The 16,086-nt window shown below is 46.2% G+C and overlaps 1 protein-coding gene across 4 annotated transcripts in view; it reads left to right on the forward strand.

Annotated features, from left to right (window-relative positions):
• The window catches only part of DENND2C (DENN domain containing 2C), a 26,020-nt gene extending 10,024 nt beyond the window's left edge, over positions 1–15,996 (forward strand). The window contains exons 3-19 of one of the 4 annotated variants that reach the window (XM_040616729.1): positions 523–671; positions 1,219–1,331; positions 1,698–1,865; positions 4,641–4,737; positions 5,481–5,525; positions 7,032–7,213; positions 9,445–9,554; positions 10,011–10,080; positions 10,460–10,537; positions 11,355–11,495; positions 11,793–11,941; positions 12,334–12,511; positions 12,899–12,940; positions 13,890–13,995; positions 14,821–15,060; positions 15,398–15,484; positions 15,812–15,996. In XM_040616729.1, the coding sequence (XP_040472663.1) occupies positions 523–671; positions 1,219–1,331; positions 1,698–1,865; positions 4,641–4,737; positions 5,481–5,525; positions 7,032–7,213; positions 9,445–9,554; positions 10,011–10,080; positions 10,460–10,537; positions 11,355–11,495; positions 11,793–11,941; positions 12,334–12,511; positions 12,899–12,940; positions 13,890–13,995; positions 14,821–15,060; positions 15,398–15,484; positions 15,812–15,843 (1,987 nt within the window). In that variant the 3' untranslated portion in view covers positions 15,844–15,996. Of the gene's footprint in view, positions 1–522; positions 672–1,218; positions 1,332–1,697; positions 1,866–4,640; positions 4,738–5,480; positions 5,526–7,031; positions 7,214–9,444; positions 9,555–10,010; positions 10,081–10,459; positions 10,538–11,354; positions 11,496–11,792; positions 11,942–12,333; positions 12,512–12,898; positions 12,941–13,507; positions 13,525–13,889; positions 13,996–14,820; positions 15,061–15,397; positions 15,485–15,811 lie in introns of those variants that run through there. The other 3 variants (XM_040616730.1, XM_040616731.1, XM_040616733.1) reach the window with 3 other exon arrangements.
• Positions 15,997–16,086: the final 90 nt, after the last annotated feature.

Consider the following 16,086-nt stretch of genomic DNA (forward strand, 5'->3'; position numbering starts at 1 on the left):
CGGCCAGCACAGCTGACCCCAACTGACCAAAGGGATGTCCCAGACCATACAATGTGCTCAGCAGTAAAAATTGGGGGAAGAAGGAGGAAGGTGGGGGACATTTGGTGTGATGGCATTTGTCTTGCCATGTCACCATTACGTGTGATGGAGCCCTGCTGTCCTGGAGGTGGCTGACCACCTGCCTGCCCATGGGAAGTAGTGGATCAATCCTTTATTTTGCCTTGCTTGCATGTGCAGCTTTTGCTTTACCTATTAAACTGTCTTTATCTTGACGCACACATTTTCTCACTTTTACCTTTCTGATTCTGTCCCCATCCCACTGGGTGGGAGCAAGCGAGTGGCTGCATGGGGCTGCACTGCCAGCTGGGGTTAAACCCCAACACTTGGAAATCAGAGAGTCCAGAGTGGAGCATCCACATGCTTGATGGCCCCAAGGAGGACCATACTCTCTGTGGACTGGAGACAGCAACTCACTGGTACATGCAGGTGCCTTTAGAAGAAGTTACACTGGTTTTCCTCTAGGAAATCTTTTGAGTTTGAGGACATCCAGGGCTTCTGCAACCAGAGAGCAACCACCAACTCCCATAGGCTTCAAGAAGAGACAAATGGCACTACAAGATCCAGGCTTGTCTACACACAGTCAGAAGACAACATCTACGAGGACATTATCTGTATGTGCCTGTGCTTCTGGGGGGGGTGCACTCTATTTAAGGGTAGCAGGTTTTCTGGGGAGGGAGGAACGAAGATGAGAATGCATTGAGGCTCTTTCCAGCTCTGACTTTTAAGGTCTTTGCCATCTGGGGTTCTTTGATGTCAGTAACTATCTGCATGTGAACAGCCTGCTTTCAGATGTCATGGAAGGTTGCTAGAACTGGTGTGCACTAAGCTGATTTCTTTACTAGCTTTTCAAGTGCTTTGCTCAAGTCCTCCACAGAGATCAGCGTGAACACTGATGAAATCCACTGCTTTGCAGTAGAGCTACTTCCTCTGCAGTGGTAGAAGTGTTTTGTTTTGATGAGTCCATTACAGTTTGCCAAGTGGATGGTAGTGGGTTAGAAGGATCTTTGGGTGGTGGGAACCTAATCCATCCTAAAACAGTTCTCTCTCAGACCCCATTAAGGCTTGACAGACAACTGCATGCTCTCCCCGCTTACATCACTTGCAAGAATGCAGGACTTTCTCTCCTTTCATAAATGCCCCGTTCAATGCTTTTTCCAGGTCCTGCAAAAGAGAACCCATACGAAGGTATCAGAGCACTGCCCTTACCCCTGTGGAAGGTCCCATCTGTCTGGAAGCTACCACCCCCCTGGAGCACCAGTAAGGCTCCCAAGGTAGGGTGAGGGGATTAAATTATCTTGTGTTTACACGGAGTCATCCTCACAGGGGCCCTACTTGTGCTCCCCATATTCTCCACTGCTACATCATTGGCTTTCCTTAATTTTTATTGTTTTTTATTAATGTAAATGGTAATGAACAGCCACAGCAGTGGCAGTTGATTAAGCAGCTAAGGAGCAAAAGAATAGGAACAAGGGAGTGTTGATGAGATGTTTGAGCATGTGGGGTGGGGGTGGGATGGAGAGCTTGGCAGAGCAGGAGGCTGCAGCAAGTTTATCTTTTATAACCTGACTCCTTTGACTCTGGGCCTGGACCAAAGCTGAATCCCAGGCTTAACCATCTCTTTTGATTCTGTTTTCTAGCCTCTCCCAAAACCTCCCTTCCTCAGTGGCAAGGCTCTTGAGCTGAAGCCGTCCCAGACAAGTTTCCAAGGGAAAATGGTGAAGGACATAACCCTGCCTGTCACACCGACTGAGTGGAATCTGTTCCGAGCAGTAGAGGCTGCTAGCAAGAGAAAGAACTTGCCCTGGGTGAGATTTAAGCATAAAACTACTTCTTGCATGGTGTTTCAAACTCTTGCTGCTTTGTCTAGCACCTTCTAAGTGCTTTGTAAGTGGTCATGGAGCTGTGTGCCTGGCAGGTGAACGCTGGTTAGCACTGCTGTATGTGCTTGATCCGTTTCCCCTCCAAGTAGCAGGGCAGGTATTCAGGGATCAAAAACCAGAGTGCTAGTTCTAGCTGGGGCGGCAGTGGTTTTGTTGGCCAAGAATCCGCAAATGGATTATTAGGTGTTGACGTGGGTACCGGTCCTGTGTGTGAATACTCGTGCTTTGTCGTTTAAGCCTTGTTCCCAATGCTTCCGTGAAGTATGATGATGCTGGGTTTGTGCAGGAATGCAAGGAAGCTCTCTGTGAGCTAAAGGGCCAGCTCTGTGCAATTGTGTGTACATGTCCCTTGCTCCTGATGACTTCTTAGACTGACCCCAACATTCTTGCTGCAGACGCTGCGTTGTTAGACAACCAACAGTGTGGGGCTGCTGTGGGGAGCTGGCTGGGCCTGTGGTTACTTGACATGTTCGCTTGGAGTTCTTGATGCCACCAGGAACATATCCTTGCAGCTGTTCCGTAGTGTAAAGGCAAAGAGCAGCTTGCAGTGATAAGCACGTTTCACAAAGCCTTCATACAGTTCCCTCTGCTGCCTCTGGCTGCCCCGTCCTGCCTGTGTGCAAAGGCAGATATATGTCTGAGGCCAGAGTAGCAAGAAAGGCTTTTAATCCACCGTCATGGTAGAAGACTCTGTTGTAATTCTCATTTGGTATGTTGGGGAATCTTTCTAGATACTAGTATTGGTTACCAGCTCATGTCCCTCAGTAATAAAATGCAGCACGTGCTCTGGAAGGACAGCAGCAGCTACCGCTATAGTGGTCCTTTGTGTGTAGGACTCAAATTCCAGTTATGGTAGTGGCAACAACTTACTTTTGCTTTGGTAAAATCATTTAACTTTTTTATTTATGGTGAAAATTGGGTGTATTTGCTCAAGTTGCACGAGACTGTGAGGTAGAGTTGGACAGCTGCAGAACACTTCTAGAATGTTAAGTATGTTAGGATAGCAAGCAACTTCTGTGTGTGTTTTTAAACAAACTGTAGGCCTCAAAAAGCAGGAGGGAGGTGGCAAGTTTATAAAAATGCTGTGATGGAGAGTATCTTTCATTTGGAAGGGGAAAATAAAACATTCTGCAAAAGCAAACCTATTAAAAAAATCTGGTAACAATTTATGTGCAGGAAGCACACTATTCTTTTTTGCTCACAAGGAATTGAGCCAAGATTGCTTGAGAGATTGAGAAAAGGATCGGAGTCTAGAAAGAAGGAACTTAACTCATTGCTTAAGAAACACATAGCTGCCTTAAACACAGCCAGTATCTCTCACTCTTTGGTGACTAAACCGCACAAAAATCAGAACAGAAATGGAAATCCTCTAGGTAAAGCTGGATGGTAGAGGGGAATGAAGGCAGGTTTTGCAAGAGAAGCACTACTTTCTGCTGTGGGCTGTTTTCTACCTCGCATCCACCTCGTGCTGGGAGGGCTGGCTAATGTAGGAAATGGGGAGAAATAGATCCGAAAAGGAGAAGAGTGTAAGCCTAGTTTGCAGAGCTGGGGCTAAAGCCTTGAGCTGAAAAACAGGTTCTCTTGCTGAATATCTTTCTTTTTATGCAGTATTTGTGGTGAGAAATGGCTGGGCCCCACCCTCCTATATCCAGTAGGAGCATTTAATGAATTCTTGAGACAAGAATGAACTTGACCTGCTCGCTGCACTTGGCGTAAATCCTTCTTCACAATGAAGTGATAGCCGTCTTTGATGTGCAGAATCGAGGAGCCATGGGCAGCATCCTGTACCTGGCAGCTGGGTGGGGGGGAGCAGTCCAGAGACACCTGTGGCAGGAGTAACAGAAGGCAGTAGGACTTCGGTTTTAAGGCCATTGTGACCAGTGGAAGGAAGGTTAACAGCACTGAATGTCTAAATGGTGACCCTTCTTTCATGTCTGTAGCTTAGTCTGCATTGCATTATGGTTTTTTTCCAATTTTTTTCTTCCAGTGGACCAGTCTGTGGTGTCCCTGCAGCACAGACCCATTATTCTGTCCTGCTGTTTTTCTGCGCCTATGCAAAATGAAATACATAATCCTTTCTTTTTAGTGAACTACCCTGGGACAAGAACTGTGCTTAGAGCAGCCTTGTTCTGTGCCTGACTTGGTGCTTTGGAGAACTTACTGTAGCTGTCTGACATCCAACTACAGCAGCAAACTTCAAAAACAAACAAAAACCAAACCCCAAGCTACACTGAGAGAGCTCTGCTTAATCTGGGCTTGGAAAGAATTGGGATGCTTGAGAGCATGTGGAGTTCAGAGTCCTTTGTGATGGAGGGTTTGTAAGATATTCTTGCAAGTGCCTTTGCAGTTAGCCTCTCTAACAGAAAATGGAGATCTGATACCAGAGAGTTTGCCACTTCTGCTCTCTGTTAAGCAAAGTATGGTAACTCCTAACATGCTTGTACAGCTTGGTGTCAGCTCTGAACTGCGCTAACAGTAGTGTCTCTCTTGTAGTTGGAATTCTGTGCTTATTCATGATCCAGTGAGCTGTGCTGGAAGTACTCTAGCAAGCAGTGTCTGTGCCAGTGCCCGTGGCAGGACTCGAGCAGCCTTTCACAAGTCTTGTGGTGCTAGAAGATAGCTGTTGGGCTGCAGCCCTCCTGGCACCTGGATCCTTTTCTGGACTCCTACGTTAACCTCAGCTTCTGCTTTGGATTTCAGCTGGTACTAAAAATACAGAAGATCTTTGATTCTAAGCGTGGAAAGAAGAGGCTGAAGTTGCTCAGTCCTGCGGGGAGAGAAGTGCCTCCAGTGAAAGGTACGGAGCTCTGCAGTACTGTTTGCTTCACTATAAACCTCTTGAGCAGCACAGTTCCCATATGTCCTTGGGCACTGTTTTTGCACCATCGGCCCCTGCAGCTTGTGCTGTGCTGACCTGACAGTTCTAAACCCTGTGTCTTGCAGCTGGAACTGTTGAGCTTTCAGCACTGCTAGGACTGGGAACACTTGCCAAGTTTAACACTGTCACAAATGGAAGATGCTGCTGCGATCTGAGCCTGAAGAGCTGGGCTACTCATTAAAAGTGCTTTTCCAAAAAAGCAGAACAAACCCAAAAATTTCCCGCAAAACCACTTGGCATGCGAACTTCCTCTGACTACTCCACTCATTGCTTTTGTGCCTCTGAAGGGCATGATGTTCTTGTGTTCTTCTGATTTTTGTAGCCATGGTATGGTTTTTATTTATAGTATATTCTGTTCAGCAACTTTGTTAATTTTTACAGCAGTATCAAATAGCCACCTGGCTTCTGTTCTTTGCCTGTGTTAGCTAACCTTCAGGTGGTTTACTGGAAACAGTGACTTGATATCAACTCTACTTTTTGAAATTTACTGTTGTAGCACATTTGCCAGTACCAGCTTTGCTGATTCTTTGAGCAGGATAGGTGGGCAGCCCTGAGTGATGCTGGTCTGATGAGTCTAACCTTCTCTCTCTCTCTCTCCCAACTTTGGGTGTTGCCCATCTTCCTTCTGCATGGCTAATAAGTGAAAACTATGTGTGTTTCAGGTGAAACCAGTGGGAATGAAAGTGATACAGAAGGTCAGCCAAAAAGTGAGTGAATCACAGGGGCTGGTACTGTCCTCATAGCACTACACCAGGGGTCCTCAAACTACGGCCCGTGGGCCGGATACGGCCCCCCAGGGTCCTCAATCCGGCCCCTGGTATTTACAGACCCCCCCACCCCCGCCAGGGGTTGTGGGGGGGGAAACCAAGCAGCCGCAGATGGCTGCCTGCCACTTCATCCACCCGCCAGCCCCCTGTTTAAAAAGTTTGGGGACCCCTGGACTACACATATGACTAAGGCTCTAATGGGATAAGCATACCGACTAGCTGCAGCTTCTGCTGAGACAGAGAAAGGGAACATCTAAGAGGCAGCATGGCCAAGTCTGGGAGCTGTTGCTGTGACAAATCAACCTGTACTTCTGCCGCTTCTCCTGAGCCATTGAGGTTTAACGCTGTTAATCTGCCAGTTGCTAGAAGTAGATTAATTTTTGGGTTGGTAGATTCACACTTAAATACGTCTTGCAGGAGATTGTCCCTGGATCACCTTTGCTTCTAACACTTGAGGTTATTTTCCCCCACTTCCTTCCCTTCTGTTTTACATGTATGATGCTGTGAAATGCCCTTTCCTCTGAGGAGAAATCACTTGGCTATTTGTCTGGTTCCACAGTCCTGAGTTTGATCATAGGCCCAGACTACAGACTTGAAATACTTGGTTTTAGCTGGTGTGGGAGGGACCAAAGGGGTCTTAGTTTCTGTGCTGATAAGGTTTGAATGTGGAATGGTAATGGTTGGCCAGCAGCCCTGATGACTGTCATGTCTCTAAGCCAGCATTTAGTGAAAAGGACCAACGGAATTGTTTTAGACCTTGGAGGTTGGAGGGAAGCATACAGAAGGCCTTAGCCTGGAGCAAATAGTCAAGTGCCACCTTTTGATGTTAAGGAGAGTAATGGAGAGTGAAGAGTCTTTGCAGAAATACAGTGATAGAGTCACTGCCTGATTTAAGGGTTTTTTCCAAAGTGTCCAGACTGTGTCATGGTGACTGGGCCACAGGAATTTCTTACATCAGAGTGCTGTGCTTGTCCTTGTGAGTCTATGCTGCCTGTCAAGATGTCCCAGCCTGAGGTTTCTTGGCCAGGAGACTGGCTCTGCCTCTCGTGAATGCCCATGCTGCTTTACAGGGTAGCTGCCTGAGGCCAGGCAATTGCTGAACTGCTGGAGCTGGGCTTCTTCTCACAGCTGAGCTTCCCTCATTGTTACCACGGCGTGTTGCTCTGAGATGTGTGGAAAGAATGTCAGGACAGCAGGAAAACACTAGCTCTTGGTCAAGAGGGATTTGCAGAGCTGCTGCAAGGCCATCGCTCACCTATCTGGAACAGCCCTGTGCTTGAGGGGCTGATGCAGGAGTCCCAAGTCCTGTGGAGTGCAGCACTGATGTTAGGCACACGCACCCATCTCTTTTCCTCCTTCTGAAGTTGGTGACGAGTCCTATTTTGTGACCTGTAGGTGTGTGACAGTATAGCCACAGGCTGGTTTGGGGTTTGTTCCTTTCCTCAGGTCAACACAGGTGCCTGCTGCAGTCGGCCTCCAAGAGGAACCCACGCTACCAGACTTTGGAGAGGGATTTGATAGAGCTTCAGGAGCAGCGGCTATTTGAGCTGTTTGTGGTGGTGTCCCTGCACAAGAAGTCACCTGAGATGACCTACACACCGCAGATCATACAGCAGTTTCCCAGCAAGGTAGGAGCTGCATGGAAACCTGCCCACAAAACACACTCAGCAGCTGTTTTATTTCCCCTCGCAGTGTGTATCCTTCCTAAACTCTGTTCTGGTAAAGCTGCCCCGCTGGTTAGGGTACAGGCTTGGAATATAAAGCACCTTGCTTTGTACAGACCTAATGTATAGTGTTGGGCAGTTGTGGAATATCTTTCCTGATTATGAGCTTAGTGTCTTTTTTCTGGAACTAGGAAGGCTTCTACTCTAATTGCCTGGATATATCATAAAGCCATACTGTACTGAGCAACACTGCTGAGACAGCCTGCAGGAGGGGAAAGGGAGTGCAGTGCTCTGTTCCCAAAGCTGTCATGACCTCATCCTGGTAGTCTGTGATTTATAAACAAGGGGTAAAGCAATGTAAATGGTGGTGCACAGGAACACAAATCCCAGGGCTTTTATGCTTATCTATGCTGTCCTGGGAAAAAAAACACCCTAAAATGGCAATGCCATGTGTACTAGCCCCCAAAAAGCTGAGAACTGTGGAAATTAAAGTACTGTTTAATTTTACTTGTAGAACAAACCATTTGGGATAAGCTTTCTTTCTGTCTGTTCAGCCCAAATGGATGATGAGATGTCCCAGCCTGAGGTTTCTTGGCCTCACATAAGTGTACACCATGTCATAATTCAGTCACAGTAGTTACTGTGAAGCTGAGAGGATGGAGCCTTAATGCTTGCTTCTGTGGTTCCAGATTGAAATGAATATTCAGTTGTCACCATCGAGGCTTGTACCTGTTGCCTTCTTCTAAAAAAAACAGAACAAACCTAGTAATTCTAGCCGTGCAATCAGGAGTAAGCCAGAGATGATTGAGGAATATGCATGTCATCCAAATGGAGAAGGAGTTGTCAGACTCAATAAAGGGAGGTTACGTGGGACTCCAGCAGGACCCATAGCGTCCAGCTGCATAAGGCTTTTGTGTGCAAATAACTAATGTCTTAAATATGTAAATGTTTGAGATTCACAAAATGAATAAGGGACTACAGCCAGAAAGAGTGCAGAGTCTTAATTTAGTGGGTAAAGCTGAACATATGTACATAATATCTACTAAAAGCGCAAACTTCATGGTGTTAGGAGGAAGAAAAGAATGTAACCAGATTTAGTTTTTCCCTGGTGCACCCTCTCAATCTGCTCATTGCCTTTGGGAAGGGCAGCACATTGTTCTTTTCCTGCTGCCCTAGCAGGCAATCAGACCCAACTGTACCATGTGTCTCTTTACTGGCTTTTATAAATGCATTAAGAAAACAAATTGTTTTCTTAGTGTTTATTTATCCTCTGCTCAAATCAAAGTGTTTTGGTGAGTGACTTTATATGGGAAAGTCTATCATGTTGGGATTTTGCAAGAAACATTGCCCAGTAATTATGGAGGTGTTCTGATTACAGATTTGTCTCCCTTCTAAAGATAGCCTTGTTTCCAAGTAATCTGCTTGTCATCCTCTTTTTTGGGCTGCATGCCCAAGGACATCAAAGCTTTTGTGCAACTGTTACTCTGTGAAAATGCTGTACTGTTTTCCTAACCGCTCCTTCCATGCTTTTGCAGCTTGGGACACTGGACTAGCCTAGATGTGCTGATTGAGAGTATAGTGTCTAAAATCAGCTTTATGCAATAAACTTTCCTCTTCTCAGAGGCATATCCTACTTAAATATGAACTCTCTTATTTGAAAACCTTCCTTTTTCCCCTTCTGGGCAGTTCTGAGCATGGGACGTTGTCCTGTAGCCTTTGAGGGATTTGACTTGAGCCCCACACATGGGAACTGGGATGTGTGATTCAGATACACTGTTTTCGCAATTGAATTATGAGTGATCTGCACATCACAAGCTGAACACTCTTGTGTTCCCAATTCCCATTTCTCTTAGGGCCTTCAAATTTCCTAGGAATAGAACTGAGGTGAGCTGATGCAACCATTGTTTGGGGGGTCAATTCTAGCTTCATTCCCCAATAAACTTGGCCATGCTTGTAAATTCTTACTCAGTTCTTACCAAGATGAGCTGGGTAATTTTACAAAGGTCAAATCAGCCAGAAGGGTACAAGAGGGAACTGGCAATCTGTTAGTCAGAATCTATGTTCTTCTATACTCGTGCATTAGCTATCTGATGGTTCAGCGGGAAGATACTGTCTCCCATTGTTTTAAATGCTGCGGCTGGCAGCTGTGCACCACACTTCAGTGACTTCAGATGCAAATTGTGTTACCCCTCCAGCCTGAACATCCCTTCAGACAGTCCAAGGATACTGAAGAGAGGCTAAAGGTCATTCCCAAATTCTGCTTTCCAGATCCCAAAGACTGGTTTCCTACATCAGACCTTAAAAGGTAAAGACTTGTGCTGAAAGCTTAGGTATGTGCCTGTTTCCTGGACCAGGGGAACTGCAGCCAGAGCAAGGGAAAATGGGAAAGGCTGAATCCTTAAACCCTGTGATACAGAAAGATGAGACATGGAGGTGGACTCAGAAGTGCTGCTTCTGCTCGAGCACCATCTTTCCTATAAGAAGGAAGTTTGTAACATCTGTTCAAGGCCAGATCACAGGGCTGGCAAGTGCTTCTGTTGCTCCTTGGCAGAGTGGAGAAGCAACTGGGAAGGAAGAGCTGCAGTAGCTCAACGGGCTGCAGGTTTTTACGCTGGGTAGAGCCTAAAGTAGCTTGCTAATCACAGCAGGGGGTCTTCAGCGTGACCAGAAAGAGAATGGCTTGTAGTCTGTAGCTTTGTTTGTCAGTCTCCTCTCTGAACTGTGTGGTTAATTTAACCCTGACTGTTCTTTGGCTCCCCAGTGAAACGTTTTCTTTTGTGTTGACGGGTGAGGATGGCAGCCGCTGGTTTGGGTACTGCAAGAAGCTCCTGGTAAGCATCTGTGTATTGGATGGAGTGTAAAGTGTGCATTGGGTGGAGTGTAAAGTATGTATTGATAAATGCACAGTCAAGTGCAGGATGTGAATCAGCAGCAATTTCCCATGTGGGTTACGTAGTGCCTGTGCTGCTGCCAAGGTTACCAGCCCTTTGTATGCATAAGGGAGGGAGCGCGGTGATGACCAGAGAGACATTGAAATGGGCTCTGGGCATGAAAGACAGCTTCTGGAACTGGCCATTCCTCAGGAGTCTTCTAAGTCAGAAGAGTAGAGGGACCTACAGCAGGAGGAATTCTGTGTATTAGCTATAGCATAGGTGCTAGGTTGTTTGTTGCATCCCTGCTCTCAGCATGACTGTTCCTGTTGCCTTTCAGCCAGAGGGGAAAGGGAAGCGCCTTCCTGAGGTATACTGCATCGTTAGCCGCCTGGGCTGCTTCAACCTCTTCTCCAAGGTGAAGTGGGGAAAGCCTGCTACTTCTTACCAGACTTGAGTCTCTGACAACCTGCCAGCTCCAGAAAGTAACTGGATGCTTCTGTCCAGTCTAGAATTGCTTAGCATTTGTAACTCATCCCAGGAGAGTGGTGCTTCCTTGCTGCCTTTGCTTTGACAGGGCAAATAAAATGATACTATTGCTGAGACTTCTCAGCCGATACATAGACAACTATTCTTTCAGGAAATTATTGTTGGGAAGTGGCTTCTAATAACCTGGTATTACTGATGGTGCCCCTTCACCCTCTTCTTCCGTGACTTGGAAATCGAAAATTAGTTTGGAGCTGGGGGGCAGATCTCAGCTTGTTTCTCTTAGCACCATGAGGAAAGTAGATAAAGAGGTAAAGACTGGGAAAAACTACTGCAGGTAAAGGGCAGCTATTGCAGAAGAATACAGGGACAAGCTTATGATGAAAGCTGATTCCTAATCATTGAGCATAGAGGTTCTAGAACAGTGTTTCAGATTTCCTGGGGAAGAAGATGGGATGTCACTTTTCTTCTCTTAACTAGTTGTGAGAATTTGATTACACTATACAAGAAATTTCTTTGCAGTAGCCGGAGGCTGGATTTGAGAATGGAGGGTTGTACTCTCATGTATCTGTTCCCATTTGATTGTTCAGACATTTGAGAGGAGCTTCAGGGGTTCCAAGTGAGGGGGAAGTGGGCTGTAAGTGTGCTAGAGCCTTCAGATGTAGCTATGGCACAGGATACTCTGAGGCTCGTACCTCCTCTGGTTCGCCAGCAGGCATTGAACCGATGCCCTGTGTATTTTCTTGCAGATTTTGGATGAAGTGGAGAAGAGGCGAGAAATGTCCCCAGCCCTAGTGCACCCATTCATGCGCAGTGTGATGGAGGCACCCTTCCCGGCTCCTGGGCGCACCATCGCTGTGCGGAGTTTCCTGCCAGGAGCGGGAAATGAGGTAATGGGAACTGGGAATGGCTGCGCGGTGGAGTGATGCCGCCTGTAAATAATTAGTCTGAAGATAATGTCTGAAGGAAGGCTGTTGCAGAAACTGGCTTCCTGTTGAATCGCCCACTGTGGAAGTGATTCCCTGCTTTTTAAGGAAGAGCTGCTCGGGGGTCCTCTGCGATGCCCTGCACCAGCTGCCCAGGCCACAGGGCTCCGCTTGTGAGGAGCCGCCAGCACTGCTCCCCTCGGCCCGGTCCCATGCTGTGGCGTTCTCCTGCAGCACCCCGCGTCTCTGCTTGCCTCTCAGGTGATGGAACTCTGCCGTCCGCTGGATTCTCGACTTGAACATGTTGACTTTGAATGCCTGTTTAAGTGTCTGAGTGTCTCTCACACGATTCGGGTCTTTGCCTCTCTCCTGCTGGAAAGGAGGGTGATCTTTGTTGCTGACAACTTAAGGTAAAAAATGAGTCTGAGTGACTAGTCCTTTGTGAGGGATCCTGTTTTTTCTTCTGCATTTGGGCTTGTTTCATGTGCAAGCTTCTCTAACTTGTAAATAGTTACATTTGAAAGCTTTCTGCAGACATTCCACACAACATGTGCATGCTTAGAATTTTGAGTATGCTCTTTTCCCAGGAGGACATAAAGGAATGCTTCCTTTACCTCTTTAGCCTGGGTTGATGCTGCTCCTAGCTCCCCATAACTGACTTTAAAAGTGGACACATGGGGCTTCTGGTGATGCACAAACAACATACATGAATTACATTTTCCCTGAGCATTTCTAACCTGTCTCTGTAGCCGAATACTGAACGAGACATTGACAATCCACTCTGTGCTTCTTACCTTTCTAGCACTCTATCTAAATGTGGCCACGCCGCAGTTGCAATGCTTTATCCCTTCACTTGGCAACACACCTACATACCAGTCCTGCCAACTTCTATGATTGATATTGTGTGCTCTCCGACCCCATTCTTAATTGGCATTCTCTCCTGCTCGTTACCACAGCTCCAGGACCTGCCCATAGAAGAGGTGAGAACTGGGTGAAGCTTAGTGGAGGGGCAATGTCAGTGGTATGAGGCTGACCTCTCTGGAATAATCTCTGTGGATTCTGCCTTCATTCTGTCTTAATACAGACTCTTAAACTATTCTGGGACAGTTGGTAAACTTGCCAGATATATGTCATAGGTGTTCCATTGTAATCAAAGATAAATAATATTCACTGTTCTTATAGACGGGCTGCAGCTATGCAAAACTTATGTTTTGTGTGTGACATCCCCTGCCACTGAGGATATTTGGGCAGGGGGTGGGGTGTCTGTGTATGTGTGTGTCTGTGTGTGTGTGGGGGGAAGTTGGTTTTTTTTCTGTACAGCAGCATACCTGGTTATAAGTGAGTGTGTTTTGTACATCTTTCCCCAGGTTCTGATTGTTGATCTTTGCGCTGACAAGTTCTTGCAAGAGGTGAGTGAAATAACAGTACCAGTCACTCATAGTTATATGCCCAGAAAAGACATCAATGCAAGAAAATGAACATAAGAAATCGGCAAAAGCTAGTGTTTGTATGTAGACTCCAGTGGCTGAAGAAGTGTTTTGATTCCTTTTTGACCAGTGGAAAAGGGAACAGCCTTACAAATCCTTGTTGCAAGACTGAGGTTGCTTGAGGTACAGAGCTCTGCAAAACCAAAGATGCTGCTCATCTGAGCTGAATTTTAAACCAGGTGCTTAGTTGGTTCATTATGTGAAGTGGACCACTAAGATTCTTTGCTGCTTTCTGTGTACTTGTTCTCTGCAGGGTGTTCTCCTCTCTTGTCTAGCTGGGGTGTTGGTTTTAGTTTGGCTGTTTTTTTTCCAGGAGTGATATTCTAGCAGACAAATTATCATGGTTTACTTGTGGTTCGCTGCTGAACTTCACCTAATGTGCTTCTACATCACCAGAGAAGCAGCTGTAAACATACTGGAGTATTACTAGCTCAGGAGGATAATTTGCATCTCTTTTTCCTTGCCTTACTGTTCTATTTTGCATTGCAGTCTGCAATTGGAGAAAGGTATTAAAGGATGGGGGTTTTTAACCATAATGTTGAGGCTTCTCATATTTTCTCAACAGGCATTTGTTCTTGTGTGTTTCATCACTGGTGTAATAAGCCTGAGTTTGTGTCGTGGATATAGTGTATGTTGTTCTGTGTTGGCCAGTTGCCTGTGTGACTCTTAATAGTACGTAGTCAGAGGGTGCTGTGCACGTGTTTTCTGTGTCTACAAGGCACATGTATTGTCTCCACCAAGATATGCCATATCACGGAGTAACTTCCCTGTTTAGGCATGTTATGAGTATTTCTCATGTGTTCACAATGAGAAGGTTCAACTGATGATAGAAATAACACAGAAATGCTTTCATGGCCATTTTTCTCTGTAGGCATCAGATGAAGATGCAATCCTGCCTGATAAACTCCAGGCTGCACTTGTGCAAATCTTGGAAGAACGAAGTGAAATCCTGTCACATGTGCAGAGTGATACACAAGGTACTTCTATGGAAAAGTGTTTTCACATTAGCAAGTTTCTACAGCTTCCATGTAGTTGGTATGAAAATGAGCAAATGGAAATAAACACTAGGAAGTGACATTTTAGAAAGCTATTTTCCTGTGATCATCTTTCTTGTGAATGTGTTAAGAAAGAACTTTGGTGTCCCAACAATTGTTCCTTTTTTCACAAGCAGTACATGGAGAACTCTAGTTTTCCTTCACCAAGTGCGTCAGTTCCCATGCTTTGAGTTTTTTCAAGTGGCAGAGAAAATATTTTTTCTTAAACAGAGAATGCAGCACATTTCTGTGCTTTAGAGAGTAGTCTGACAGATCATTTTCAATTGAGCTGCTTTATGCATAATCCATCAGATAAATTAAATGTGAGAATTTTAAAAAGCATTGAGCAGCTTGAGAGAATGGTGTTGGCAAATTACATAATTCCACACACATCAGAAGCAACAGTTAGTTTTCCAGTGCGTTTCTGTTCTGTAGTTTGCCTAATTCTTTAAGAGAATTAAACTTAAGAGTGCTATGAGCTTACAGCTTATTAGACATTGGATGTTTTAACAGGTGAAAAGAAATTATGAATGCTTTTAACTACTGGAAGAGCTTTAGAATGGAACTTGTCTCAGCTGCAGCAGGAAGTTGACATGGGAGGGAAATCTTAATAGTTGGGCTATGGCTTCTTTGATATCAAACACTCCTCTGAAATGTCCTCCTAGTCTGAGACACCCAGCTGAAAAAGTAACTGCTGCTCCTCTTTTAGAAGAAGAGTGACCAAAGTGATGAATGTAGGTGGAAACTTCTCTGTCATCCTCTTCACAGGTGACATACCTCTTAACTCCCTGGTTTCTGAAGCTTTTGTGCAGTTCTTTGTGGAGATTGTTGGACACTACTCCCTGCACATGAATGTCACAGAAAAAGGAGAGCGGGTGTTTCAGCGGGAACGATTCCGTAAATCCCACGTGTCACGCAATGTGCGTCACTTCTTGCACTTCTTCATGGAAACACAGATGTTTGCAGGATTTATACAGGATCGAGAGCTGAGTAAGAATGTGGTCAAAGGTGAGGTTTGATATTACTGTCTTGTTTTACAAAGTCACTTTTCAAAGTAACTGTCGTGTGACTTTGACTCTTAAGAAGCCTTTTGTCCTGGTGAGTTATCCTGTTGGCATTTTGGCATATGTCATAGTTCCATGCCTTTCTAATAACTCAACAGAATTCATGTTACGAAGCAGAGAATTTCTGTATCTCACCTTTGTGGGCTTGATCCTGCAGCTTCCATTACATGCCTGATTTCCTTTTCGTAATGTCCTTGTTAATGATGTAAGATGCCACCTGCTAAAAGATGGCATAGCTCATCTAGGTGAGGGGATTTTTTAATTTTTATTTTTCTCTTTAGGCCTCTTTGAGGTCCGTGCCTTGGAGTATTTGGAGAGTATTTCAGAGACAGAACCAACTGGAATGAACAAAATCCTTCGCAACCTTGGTAAAATGACACTGTTCCTTTCAGTTGATTATTTTTTTTAACAAGTTTGGCTGTTGAACAGCTAATGGCATGCAAAAAGAGAGCAGGGCCCGTTCATGCCTTGTGCACTTGCGTTCCTTTTGCTTAACATCTGTCCCTTCAAGGGACGCTGAACGCTTTGTACGATTTTTCTGTTTATTTTTAAGCTTCTGCATGTTTAGATAGAGGGAGCTGCCCCTCGGAGGGCTGTCTGAGCTGGTTTCCTGGCTTTGGCCGGGCTGAGGGGCAGCGGTGGCCACAGTGAATCCCGCCGCACCGCAGCCCCTGATGAGGTTTTTTTCTCCGCAGGAAGCAAAATGAAATTTCTTCAGAAGAGATGAAGGAGCGCGGCCGGCGCAGGCGCCGCCTCCCCGGAGCCGGGCTGCGCTCTGCCAGGGGCCAGGCTGTGGCCGCGGAGCCCCGCCGCTGTTGCTGCCGCCGCCAATAAGGACCGCTCGGCTCAGCCCGCTCCCGTGTCTGCGTTCCTGAGGGCGTCGGGGGGGGGGGTGGGCGGGGCGGGGGGGGGGGTGGGCGGGGGGGGGGGGGGGGGTGGGCGGGGCGGGGGGGGGGTGGGCGGGGCGGGG

Source organism: Falco naumanni, chromosome 17 (genome assembly GCF_017639655.2).
Source record: "Falco naumanni isolate bFalNau1 chromosome 17, bFalNau1.pat, whole genome shotgun sequence".
NCBI lineage: Eukaryota > Metazoa > Chordata > Aves > Falconiformes > Falconidae > Falco > Falco naumanni.